Source organism: Mirounga leonina, unplaced genomic scaffold, assembly GCF_011800145.1.
Source record: "Mirounga leonina isolate KUSES-001 unplaced genomic scaffold, KU_Mleo_1.0 Mir_153, whole genome shotgun sequence".
Classification (NCBI taxonomy): domain Eukaryota; kingdom Metazoa; phylum Chordata; class Mammalia; order Carnivora; family Phocidae; genus Mirounga; species Mirounga leonina.
Window position 1 is genome coordinate 3576760 of NW_023270387.1, and position 13213 is coordinate 3589972.

Consider the following 13213-nt stretch of genomic DNA (forward strand, 5'->3'; position numbering starts at 1 on the left):
TATCCCCAGTGATATGAAAGGGGGTCAAAAATAATTGTCGAATAAATGGAAGTCCGAATGAGCTTCATTTGAAGACACAGGCAGGAAGAATCCCTTTTGTGTTTAAAGGGCAAGCAGCCAGCAGCACTTGAAGGTTCTGGAGGGAAGCCCTCAATTACCTGAAGCTTTCTTGTCCAGAAGACCTCACCTGCCAAAGATGGTGGGAAGTCTAGGTTTTCTGGTGTTTGTTGTATTGGCTGAAAAAGCACAAGAGTTTCATTTCCATATATTAATGTAACAATGAGTGAGATGCAATGGGAAAATGGGAACACACCAGGCACTCAAAGAAAGAAATTACTACAGCAAGGCAATCATATCAGCGATTTCCCACACTGGAGCCTTGGCAGAGCTTGTTGCTTTGCTTCCTCATAAAGCTGCTTTTGCATATGGAGCTCTGCTCAGTCAGAAGCTTCAACAAAGTAAGGGGAAATTTAACAGATGTGAGGTTGTGTTTAAAAAGGGGAATTTTACTTCTTTAATCTTTCTTTTTAGCTGAATTGATTTGAATGCGCAAATCCCATTATAATGCACTGGGTTTGTTGTTTTCATAGAAAACAGGAACATCCTTACAGATCTCAGTCAGACTAGTGCAAATGGAATTTGGTGGGAGCTAGAAAGGGGTCTCTAATTATCTCTTAGCAACCATTACCATGGTTGCAGGAATTCCTCATTTGCTTATTAAATGAATGAATAAATAAATGGGAAAGTAAAGAAAGCAAAGGATGGAAGTTTTTTGAAGAGGAAGGAAAATATGGTTGTCAGATGCTAGTACTTTTGTCTTGGAAGAATTGTAAATTCTAGGCATTGATTGTGTTCAACTAAATTTGTTTTAGTTGACGCTCCAAGAGCACTTCTTGGAATAGTTTCCATTATTGTTGTTGACACAAACATTCAAAAACTCAGTTTCTTTTAAAAAAAGATAAAGGACAATCTGCTTGATAATTTTAGAGAAATAAGTTAGTTTTTCTAGCCTTAAGTAGAAAGCAGCTGCATAGACTTACCTACTATGGTTTAGAGAAAGGCAAGTAATATTCCCCATTAAGTAGAAAATAGAGGATAACTTCATAATTTATTTCATTAGAATTTTGCATCTACTCTTCAAATGTTTAAAAGACAGGGAAATTAACAAAAAGGAAGCAGTGCAACCAACAATACCTTTGAGGACACTCTTCTGAGTCTTGTAAACATAAATATAACCGCCCTTTATAAAATCTGGAGTGTTTAAGCAGTTCAGTAATAGAGTGCACTTCCTGCTAATGAATGAAGTGATGCATCTTTTTAATCACTGTGATTTAGTTAGAAAGGTAGTAACACAAATCCATTCTGAATCCTCCTCATGATTGTACACAACTTCCCTAGGGATCATCTAGATTTTCTCTGAACACAACTAGTGCCAAATTTAAGATCAGATTATGGAACGAAATTAAAATGGTGTCATTTTTACAAAAAAAAAAAGAGTAAGGTCCACATGATCACTGGTAAATGGAAGAAAAATCAAGATTGTACATAGTGAATTTTTATTTTTCTAAGGTTTTTTTTTTTTCCCCCAGAGTCACATATATACCCAGTGATTGTTATGTTCTTCCAAGTCCAGGTTTACATTGTCTCTATTCTTACCCTGTGTCTTTTCCTTTACAACCACCACAATATATACTGGAAAAATATGTCTTTAATTCTATTCTTATAATTAATTTTGTGGTTATTTCAGCTGATTGTTATAATGTACATTTGAAGGTCAAATACTTTAATATACTATAATGACGTAATAATGTAAATATCTTGCAGGTAACACAAGAGAAACTCATCTTCTTGAGTCTGCCCACCCCATCCTACCATTTTCCTTTCTTACACATGTACACAACGTTAACCCATTTGCTTATTTATTCAACATTTATTCAATACCTACCAATTTCCGAGCACTGTATATAAAGTTAAATCAATTGCAATCCATCCCTTGAAGGAATTTCAAATGTAAAGGAAAAGCGATGAACGCAAGCAAATAATGTAGCACCATGCAGAAAGGTGTAATAAAGACTAAAGCACAGTGCTGAAAGATGAGTCAGAATTTCCCAGGATGAAACACTGGGACAGGGCATTCAAGGCAGATGGCAGTGGGAGAGCAGAGCCATGGGATGGAGCCACATGTTTGGGGAAAGCAAATGCATACGGTTGGAACATCAGGTGCAGGGGAAATGAGAAGATGCTCGGGGCAAATTGAAGACAGATTACAAAGAGCCCCATGGGGTCTCCTAAGTAGTTTTATATTCCTCATAACATTTCAAGGCCATTGGGTATTTTTAGACATGATCTGATCAATTTGTGTTTTAAGAACAATAATTCTCATGACAATGTAGAGAATGGACTGAAAGGGGGACAGATTGCTGACGAGTAGTGTGTCAAGTGAGCATTCTTCATCGTCATTTTTCGTGTCTCATGCATACCAGTATTTCACTTCATTTATTTGACATCTACATAACAGATATTTATTGAGGGCTTATCATAGGCCAGGCAATGTCCTAGCCCCTTGAAGTCCCTGCTCCATGGAGCCTGTATTTTAATGAGGGAGACACACAATGAACAAGTAAATGTGTAATGCCAAGTAATGATCATGAGAAATTCTTAAAGGTATTTATTAATATCTACTTTGCCAAGCACCATATGTACTTAATTTAGAGATTCATAGTCACCATTACTTTTGTTAAGATTTTGAGAAGTTTAACTGATCTGACTGGGGTTTTAAAAAAAGGGGAGGGGAATTTCCTTTGGCAAATTTAACAGTATTATTAGTTATGGATAATAGTCTTTGTAGGAATAAAACAGCTACGCAGTGAGCTTGCTATGCCCATACAACATACCGACGCCAAGTAGGAGAATCTTGTTTATTAGGAACAGGCATATTATTCCTGCTTTGTTTCTCTTAGTTATGACCTTTCATTTGCTTGTTTTTTAAAGTAATTTCTGAGATAGTCGCTTGAATAAATGTAAAGGGTTTACATAGAAAAGATATTATTTGTGTATGAAGATAGGGTCTCTGCTTACATCTTTGTCCTCACTCTGAATCCACTTCATAAGAACGTGGTTCTGGAGCACTAAGTTGTTGGAAATAGAACGAAACAAATAAGCTCAACGACCAGGAAAACATTCTCCTGAAATAAAAGTAAAGAGAGTGACTCTGGGGTCTTATGTCTTCTAATTTAACTAACCACAATTTTATCTGTTGAGTAGAATTACAAACAGGCAAATTTTAGAACTTATGACCAAAAAGTTACTAGCTGACCTTACTAAATAGCAAGGCGCTGCCACAAAAATTATGGACAGAACATATCTTCAATACGCCTCAAGTGGTTTAGTTGATTTATTATTGTGGGTAAAGATGATCGACACTGAAGAGAAATGAGAAAATGCCACTAAAGCAACTAAAGTGTGAAATGGGTGTGAAAGTTAAGGAAAGCACTGAGTACAGAGTAAAGCTATAGGAAAGATGTCCTTAAACAACCTTTTAAAACCATTCTCTAGAGCTACATACTCTATCTGGCTCCTGGGAGTTCAGTGTACATTAGTATATTAAAGTCTCTAAAAATTCCTATAGCAAAGCAACCTCAAACCTTATTTAACCTGGTGTTCCCTGCAAGAGTGGCCACAGAACCTCTCTCTTTCTCTCTCTGCAGTCACCTCTTTGCATTTTATTTGCCTAGAAAAAAATGGGAAAATAAAACGTGTCCAAGAAAATAAAGGAAGTTTTGAATTAAGAAAAATGAGGGAGGAAGGAATGTTCTGATGATATTTCAAATAAATATGATAAGGAAAAGAAATATAAAATCAAGGGGATAGTGGTAGGAACATGTTATGTTAACAGGAGCCCCCAGAACCAGTAGCTCCAACAGTTCCCTACACTGGAAAGCCACAGAATCAGAGATTCTCAGGTTGGGTGGATCTTAGAGGTCATCCATCCCATAAACAATGCCTTCACAGGGTGCTTATGTAAGCCATATTCAAACATAGTTGACATATAATTCAGACACCCCCTCATAATTATCTGTCCTTTTGAAACATGTGACAGTACGTGACATTTGAAGGTAACTTTTATCCCCATCACCACCAACCCCACCAGCGCCCTCAAGTTTTCTTTGTAACCCATGAATAGATGTTTATCTATTGATGACATGTCCAATTAGGGACATGAAATATTCTGATTAATAGAAAGTTAACCATTTGTGGAATTCCTATTTCAAAGAGAACACCATAAAATATACTTAAAGCTGTACTGTACATAGCTGAACCTTTAATTGATCACTTTGAGCTTGTCCTATAAATAGAATTATCTATTGGATTGAGTTGGATTTACATTAAAGGTAGATTGTATACCTGAACTATCATTTTAGATACACACCTGGTAAAGTACAAACTATACTAAACTGAACCCAAGTTATTTAAGCTTTCCTGCTAATTGGCTTTATTGTGGATATATGAAGAACTTGCAAACCTAAACTTGGATATGTTAAGTTTTACCTGATCGCTCTCCATCTGTGTGGCTGTGTCCCAGTCTGCTGCAGAATGGGACTAGGAAAACCTTGCATATATGATGTTATTCAAATAAGCAATATGTTCAGACAGGAGATTATTTGAAGAAAAGGAATTTTTGTTTCATTATGAAAAAGCTGATTTTTCTCATCAACACGTTTGGCATTCATCAACTCTCTAATGTGATAAAGAATGTCATTGTCATAAATAGCTGTTATTCATTTTCCTCTTATGAAAGATGTATAAAAATTGGTCAAAATTAAGTCATTTTTCTGATTGCTATGGACTAAAGAAGGCAACAGGGTATAGTTAAAAAAAAAAAAGTACAAAAATTATAGTAAAAACATCTGGGCTGGATTCCCAGCTTCATTACTTAATGACTGTACTTATTTAATGTGTTTGTTTATGAAAAAGCAAAGAATTACCCCCTCCACCTACATCTCATTAGAATTATTTTTTATATTGCTTCTTACAAAATATCTCTTTAATTAAAGAAGAGCATGGTGCCCACTGGTTCTTTCAAGCTATTATGTGTGTTTCACATTCATAATCACAAATTCCATAGAACCTTCTGTGCCTCTTTGCAAATATTTCCAATCACTGAATTAAAACGCTATTAAATCAGGGCGCCTGAGTGGCTCAGTTGGTTAAGCGACTGCCTTCGGCTCAGGTCATGATCCTGGAGTCCCGGGATCAAGTCCCGCATCGGGCTCCCTGCTCGGCGGGGAGTCTGCTTCTCCCTCTGACCCTCCCCCCTCTCATGCTCTCTCTATCTCATTCTCTCTCTCAAATAAATAAATAAAATCTTTAAAAAAAATGCTATTAAATCAGGATGGATCTTTGCTAAGAGATGGTCATCATTAGCATGATGAGAATCATAATATTATTCAAGCTCTGTGGACGTAGCCTTTGGGAACTACTGTAATAAGCAGACAGAAGGATATGCTCTACGCCGTGCTTTTCTATAGCCCTTGGCAGTTACCATGATGAGATGAGGTGTCCTGAAGCAGGAAATAAACACCTGAATTTCAACACTTAGTTTTCACTCATTGTTCTACAACCCCATTCAAATCACATCACTTATAGGGTTCTCAGTGCAGAGAGGTGTATACAAAGCGATCTACCGTCTTTGTTCTGAAAGGATGAAACTGAAGGATTTTTTTTTAATATTTGGAATATAGTCAAAGAAAGAGACCAGAATTATGCATGGTTGTCCTTAAGGTATATAAAGACAGTATGAAGGGGAAAACTCATATGTCAGGAATAAAAAGAAGGTATTAAATAAAGATAATGATTCATTCCTGTTTCCCTATATGAGAGATTAAACCTTTTCCACCAAATTTAGCTAGCCAAATAAAAGCATGGTGTTTCATGCAACTTGAGTCTTTGACTATGCACAGAGATTAGGGACTCAGACTATGACGTATGTGTGTTACATTACAGCGATGAAAAGCTTGGGACAGCTAGCCAACAAAAGTGTTTTGTACCCTTATTAATTTTCCTGCCACATTGGTCATTTTTTTTTTTTTAATTTGGAGACTGTTTTAGTTTGGTTTCCGCAGAAGCAGACCTTAAGACCAGGATTTATGTGTAATCAGTCAGTTTGGGAGGTGAAGAACACACTGGAAGAGCAGTGGAGAAAGGCAGTCAATTAAAGGTGTATTTATCCCCAAAATTACCGTGTGGCGGGTGACTGAGGCTTAATCTCATTTGAAATTAATGTAAATTACTGGAGGATTATTGTAAATGTCATTTGAAATTAGTGTAAATAGAACACACATGTCAGAATCCTGTGTGGCAATGGCATCGGAGTATTTATGCACCAGCTCCCATCAGTCACTGTGGGAGGGCTGCCGGGGAGGAGGGCTTCCACTCCCTGGCACTTCTGGCCTCCCGCCCCTCCCCGCCATGAGCAACGTGGGCTCCAGGGACCAGAGGAGGGCCTAATGTCATGGCCGTCAGAGCAGCATGCGCCGGTCAGAGGACGAGGCTAGGTGGGCGGCCAGCCGCGTCTCCCACGGTCGCTGGTGTACAGACAAAGGACTTGAAGTCTTGAGAAGGACGCTACCCCAACATCTTCTGCTGGAAGTCTGCAGCCCTGCTGGGAGCTTCCATGGAGAGATCACATCACTGCTTTGAGAGGCAGCCATCCCTTTATGGGCAACTCTCTTCCTCTCCCTTTTCCCTAAAAATGAGTTTGTCCTAACTAGAAACTTTTATAATTTCTAACATCTCCAAGGTAGAAGAAAAAAACTACATCTGTGTACGTGTACGTGTGTGTGTGAATGTACCCCTCCCACTTAAGACATCTGATGAGCACTCTCCTTCCGTCTTCTCCGTGAATCTCTTCTCACACTAAGTAGCCTCATTCCTTTGGTTCTGGGGTTCTTTATTTTCCTCTCCCTGTCTGTGAATCACACCCCCAGAAGGAAAAGTTCTGCTGTTTTCTCATGAGGCTGTAACTGCAGTTCATTTGCAAAAGCCCTTTGCCTTATGTTTTTCTTTTGCTGAAACTGAGGTAAACTAAACAAACTAAACAAGCTAAAGCTCCTGTTTTTATCTATAATAAAATATTTCGAAGCATCCTGAAAAATCAACATTCGAGAGACATCTGGGGGTTTGGGATTAGAGAGAGTGACAGGAGGTCCCCAACGTTGACTGGGCATCGTGTCCCCAACACCACCAAATGCCAAACTGTTGTGCCCATGTCTCGGAATTCTCTGGAACATGATAACAGATGGGAGAGGAATTTCCAGCTGACTTGTAAAATCAAAGTAAAAGGAAAACCAAAACCATTCGTATTCAGGCTTGCCGTTGCAGGTCTCTAGCTTGAAGACAGTGTTCAGTGTCAGGATGGCGGCTTCGTAATAACAGTTTGAGGTAATACACAGCAGCCCCATCTGGAAAGACCCCCGAATGCTCTATAAACCACTGATACATAAAGGATTCACATAACCCTGGATTGTGGGTTAAAGGCCAAACTCTCATCATTTACAAGTCTCAAACTGATCTTAATGTACTGTGTTTGTGGCATTTATATGCTAACTTCTGTATTCATCCACTCAGTCAATATTTATTTAACATCTGTTCTGTCTTTCAAATTACCTTGTTCTCCCAACCAGATGATACCACTTCTTAAAATCCATGGCATTCCCTTTACTCTGCATTTCAGTCATTTCTGTTTGAGGCTCATCCCCTTAAGAGATGAATTAAACACGCTTACTTATGTCTATAAGCCGTGAATCTCCTTACCCTAAATTTATACATAGGACACATTTATTGAACTAAATTTATTTAAAGGTGAGGTCAAGGTGGAAAAGTGTCCTGGATTCATTCTTCCCTTATTTTAATAAATGAATAAAGATTTAGAAGTCACAGTCATAAAGCTTATGCCATAATTTGTTAATGAAACCGTGCAGGGACTGCGTCTAGCATTTATCTTATTAGTATACGTAGGCCTGATTTTAGAATTGAATCATTTGACCAGCACCATAGATATTTCTAAGCAACTGTTTCCTATAAAACAAAGAAGAAAAAAGTAATCAAAGGCATCAGTTAGTCCCTTTTCTTTTTTTTTTTTCTTTTTTAAAGATTTTATTTATTTATTCATTAGAGACAGAGAGAGAGAGAGGCAGAGGGAGAAGCAGGCTCCGAAGGAGCAGGGAGCCCGATGTGGGACTCGATCCCAGGACCCTGAGATCATGACCTGAGCCGAAGGCAGACGCTTAATCATCTGAGCCACCCAGGTGCCCCAGTTAGTCCCTTTTCTTAAGCGTTTTATTCTCATAAAGGTGGGCTCCTTGGAAAGTGTATGATCAGAGGAACTTGTATATTCTTCCTAACCCGTCTTTAGAACTCTGAATGGACACTTGATCACTATTCTTTGTCCATTTGCATCCTCTGTTTCTTTTAAGAAGATGAAAAGAATAGAGATGCAGAGTCTCCAACATTTTTCTGTCTTTATGAAAGGCCGTAATTAATTATTGCAACCAACTCCTCATCGTAGGCTTCATTTTCCCCTAACAACTGGGCCAAACCCACTTGTCAGTCACTGTGGGAGGGCTGCCGGGGAGGAGGGCTTCCACTCCCTGGCACTTCTGGCCTCCCGCCCCTCCCCGCCATGAGCAACGTGGGCTCCAGGGACCAGAGGAGGGCCTAATGTCATGGCCGTCAGAGCAGCATGCGCCGGTCAGAGGACGAGGCTAGGTGGGCGGCCAGCCGCGTCTCCCACGGTCGCTGGTGGTACAGACAAACCCATGCTGTTAATATTCGTATCTTTCACCTCACTCTTTAGTTTCCTTCTTGACAAAAATAACATCAGAAGTACAGAGACAGAAGGTTTAGCCCACTTTCAAAGTCAGTCACTCAGATTTGTTGTTTTTGAGGTTTTTGTTTGGTTGTTTTTTTGTTTGGTTTGGTTTGGTTTTTGTTTTGTTTTTTTCTTCTTTTGTTTTTTGTGTTTTACGCACGAGACAGTCTGCACTTCGGTTGAGGTGGTGACAGCCATGTCAGACCACACCCACGAAACCATCAGTTTCACCCAACCATTAAAACTTTTTTTAAGCGAACAACACTCTGGGTGCAGGACACTTTACTATAGATATTGGAGTATACATTGGATTTTTTTTTTTCCACAAAGAAACTTCCATCTAGTGTTGGATGCTTGGCAGAGGGACCGAGATCTGGCCTTAACCCCTGGCCCGCCGTGGTCAGGGTGAGAGTGTTCAGGAGTTTGTACGGCACATTGGTTTTTCCCCAGCAAGGATCTGGCTCAGCAAAAACGATGTTCTCTCTGGCTTCCCCAGCCAGGTAAATAAATCCTCAGATCACTGCTCCCCGAGGCCCCAGTTCCCATAATGCTGATGCACACCAAGCTCTGCAAGGCCTTTTCTGCCAGGATTTTTGTCACTTTTGGCTGCTTGTGGTTTCCATAAGTCCTCGTCCCTTGAAAACATATTATATAAGCTTGAATTTATTGCAGTTCTTTGCTAGGCAATCTGGAACTGACAGTCATTTCCTTGTGGAGGCACCAAGTGCAGAATTTCTACTGGTTCTCCGTCTTTTTAACATTTACAAGTGTTAGCTCTTTGCAGTGACTTTAGGAGCGGGAGAGGTTATGGACTGCAGCCACAGAGAAATCGCAGGCTGAGAGCCTTGAGAGAGAAGAGGCAGGATGAGTGTGAGGGCTTGCAGAGAGTGCAGGAGGCCGACCCCGTCACCCCAGCGAAGGTTGCGGTGAACCCGCAAGAGAGAAGTAAGGAACTGTCCTGGGGCGGCAGTCCCTGCTGAGGTCCAGTGGCGGAAGCTCTGGCAACTCCGCAAGAGCGTACCCTGAGCACCAGCCATCAAGGGTTCCTTGACAGTTCTCTTCTGCACAAGCTCCACCTGAGATTCCCAGAGAATCCGAGGGCTCCGGCCTCCTCAGCCCGGGCTAAATCACTCGGGTTTGGGTTACCCAGCATGATGACTAATTACACGGTTTCTTTCCAGGACTTTCTTTACGATCCCATTTACACATTGCTTGTCCTCGTCTTCGTGGTGAGACTGTCGAGGGATGTTCAGTTTTAGACAAACTGTGGACTAGCTGAATCAGGCAATAGGAAAGAGAGAGACATGCTGTGTAAAACATTGCACATGCGTAGTGGAGCTTCCTGGAGAATAGAGAAAACCTTCAGGAGCCAGGAAGGAAAGGCAGCTGTGCCCACGGAAGTTGCCAGCTTGGGCAGCCTGACTTGGGGGTTGATGCTCACCCGAGGAGAGAAGCTTTGGGCTCAGCCAAGGCAGTAAGTCTGCACTCAGATCCGACTGAAAGCCCCACTCTTGAGGGGTGACACGGCAGTAACAGAGAGGACTAGACAACAATCTGCTACCTGCACAAGGGATCACCTGAGTGTTTTCCGCCTGGGCCAGGCTCCGTGTGGTGGGGCTGACAGCCCCGGTGAGAAGTGGTCATCACAACCCTCGTTAGGCGGTTGTGAATTGAATCTACATTTGTACCGCACACCGGGAGCTGGGAATCAGTGATAGCAACATTGCAGTCCCTGCTGGAAGCAAACGCAGACGTCTTCGAAGGGATGTTTTCAGGGATATTGGTAGAGAATTTCCCAGAATTGTTGAAGGGAAATCCTCATACTCAGGAAGCACAACAAATCCCGAACAATATAAACAAATACTAAGAAGTAAAAATCCAAACTCCGTTGTAGTGAAACTGCAGAGCCATCAGGATAAAGAGGAGGTCTTAGCTGTGACCAAAAAGAAACGATGAGATGAGCAGAGACTCCATTTCACCAGTGGCCTTGTGTGCCAAGCTCTGTTTTTGAGCACAGTTTGTACTGGATTTTTAAAAGGGTTTTCCTTTATTTTATACACAAGCCACCCATTTACAAAGAATTATTTTTAGAGGATCTTAAAACACTAAAAACAATTTAATTTTTTCTTTGATGATGAAAGTACATGAAACTCCTATATTGTGTTGTCCCCTTTGAGGAACCAATGAAGTTACAGAACTGCTCATCAGTATCTGTCATCAGATGTTCTCTCATTGAAGGAATTGTCAATTTTGTAGAAAACAAGAGTTTTATTTCTGTGTTAGAACTTTTTGAATGGCTAATTCCTGAAACATACCTAAAAACATTCTTAGGAAAAAAACTAATGAATCTAGCAGAGAGAAAAATTCTCTTGATGTTGTTTTGTCTTTATTCTTTTGATTATAATAAAATACCGTTCTATCCATATGCAGGTGGGAATTAACTAGGTATTCTGTAGTATCAGAGACATCTCAACACAGATACTGTGCCTTACAAAAACCTTGCTTGCTGCTCAGGACAAAAATACAGTCTACTCATAGAAAGTCATTCTTAATAGTGGAAGACACTTAACAGCTTATCATACATTTCTACAAATTATCAACAAATTAAAGATGTCTATATTCTTTGGACCAAAATAATTTTAGTTTCTTATGTTTGTGTATATTCTTATATATATATATATATATGAATATGTATATATGAACCATCAGTTTGTTTCAAAACCATCTCCTTCTCTTTGAGGGAATTATAGCGTAGTAGTTTTTTGAACAAAGTTTACTGAATGAAAGATCATTTATACAGCATGATCGAAATTAGCGTGTTGGTTTTTTTTTTTACTTTAATCACTTAATTTTTAAGGTAGCTTAGGAATTTCTTCTGGTTATAAGGAAAAGTATAACATTTTCTCATGTTTCCACATGGAATTAGGTTAAAATAGTTAAAATTCTATTTTTAAAAATATCCTTCAGTAAAGTTAAATTGGTTTTCTCTTGTTTCCTTCTATTTTCACAGATTGTGAGCGTTGGGAAGCATGTAAAAGGCTACCATTACATCATTGCAAACTTGGTAAGAGCTCTCTATTTTCTGTTTTTCAGAAGAATTACTCAAGCGTTCCAGATTATTTTAACTGTGCTTTAAAATAACATTTCAGTAAATGAATAAATTACATTACTTACTAAGCTTTTTATAACCCCTAAGATAAGTTTTTTATTACAGTGGTTATTATATTTCTAACACGCAATTTAATATATGTTGATGCAGACTAGCTTGACATCTGCCGAAGTGAACTTTAAAAGTAGTTATGATGTTTGCTTTACTATGATATCACCTGCCAAATTAAATAATGGCCTTTTCTCTGTATAAATGATAAATATACCACTATATGGATCAAGATTGCCAATACTTAGGATATCACAAGGATGATCGAACTGATGACCCATGTCCTCTGATTTTAAAAAAAGCAAGATTGGAATGGCTATATAAGGAAATCTTTTGGTTGCGAGTAATCCATAGTTTTTTAGATTATGTCATCTTTTCGTATATTATATATAGATGGTTATTGAACAAGATACATACACTAGTATAAAATCCTGCAAGGACTAAGGCAGGTCCTTTTAGATTTCTTGTCAAGGCTCACCAAGTATTTCTTGTTAACTCTGCAGTGTAGAGGGAAAGGAAGCTACACAGAGTGCCATTCTCCTTCCTTCATTAGAGCACCATCTGGCCCAAGGGCTTGATCTCAGATGTGGTTCATTTTAGAGAAGTTAAGAATGTTTTCTCCTTTTTCTCTTTTCCTACCACATATTTCTTTGGTCAGGGTCTTTTGCTTAAGACAGGAGAAGAACCAAAGGCTGCAAAAGAGATTCAGATTTATCCATGAGTGGGCCATCACCCTCTGACACAGGAATTTTTAGTGGATGGATCACACTATGGAATTGAGATATTAAAACTCAGCAATAGACTGTCAAATTCGTATGGTAAAAGATTACCATAAGTCACCATCCGTAACTTGTGCATATCTGCATTATAATATATTGTATCAATTATGCTTTCTCGACTTACTCATTTATCTCTAAATAACTGTGATTTCCAAAACCAGAATGAATTTTGTTTCATTGGGCCAATCAACAGCTATTTCTTGAGAACTGTTGCATAGGATTCCCAAATAGGAAGTAAATCCATTATCAAAAAGAAAGATTATATTAATATAGTTAATGTTGAAAGACTGAATGATTTCCTCCTAAGATCAGGGACAGACAAGGATGCCCCCTCATCATTTATGTTGAATATTGTACTGAAGCTTTTAGCAAGAAAAAGAGATAAAAGGCATTCAGATTGGGAAAAAA

General features: G+C 39.2%; 1 protein-coding gene across 2 annotated transcripts in view; it reads left to right on the forward strand.

The window, feature by feature from the left end:
- Nucleotides 1-13213, forward strand: part of GRIA4 (glutamate ionotropic receptor AMPA type subunit 4) — a 366314-nt gene that overhangs the window by 265257 nt on the left and 87844 nt on the right. For both annotated transcript variants that reach the window (XM_035008823.1, XM_035008822.1), the window contains exon 5: nucleotides 11880-11933. In XM_035008823.1, coding sequence (XP_034864714.1) covers nucleotides 11880-11933 — 54 coding nt within the window. The remainder of the gene's footprint in view (nucleotides 1-11879; nucleotides 11934-13213) is intronic.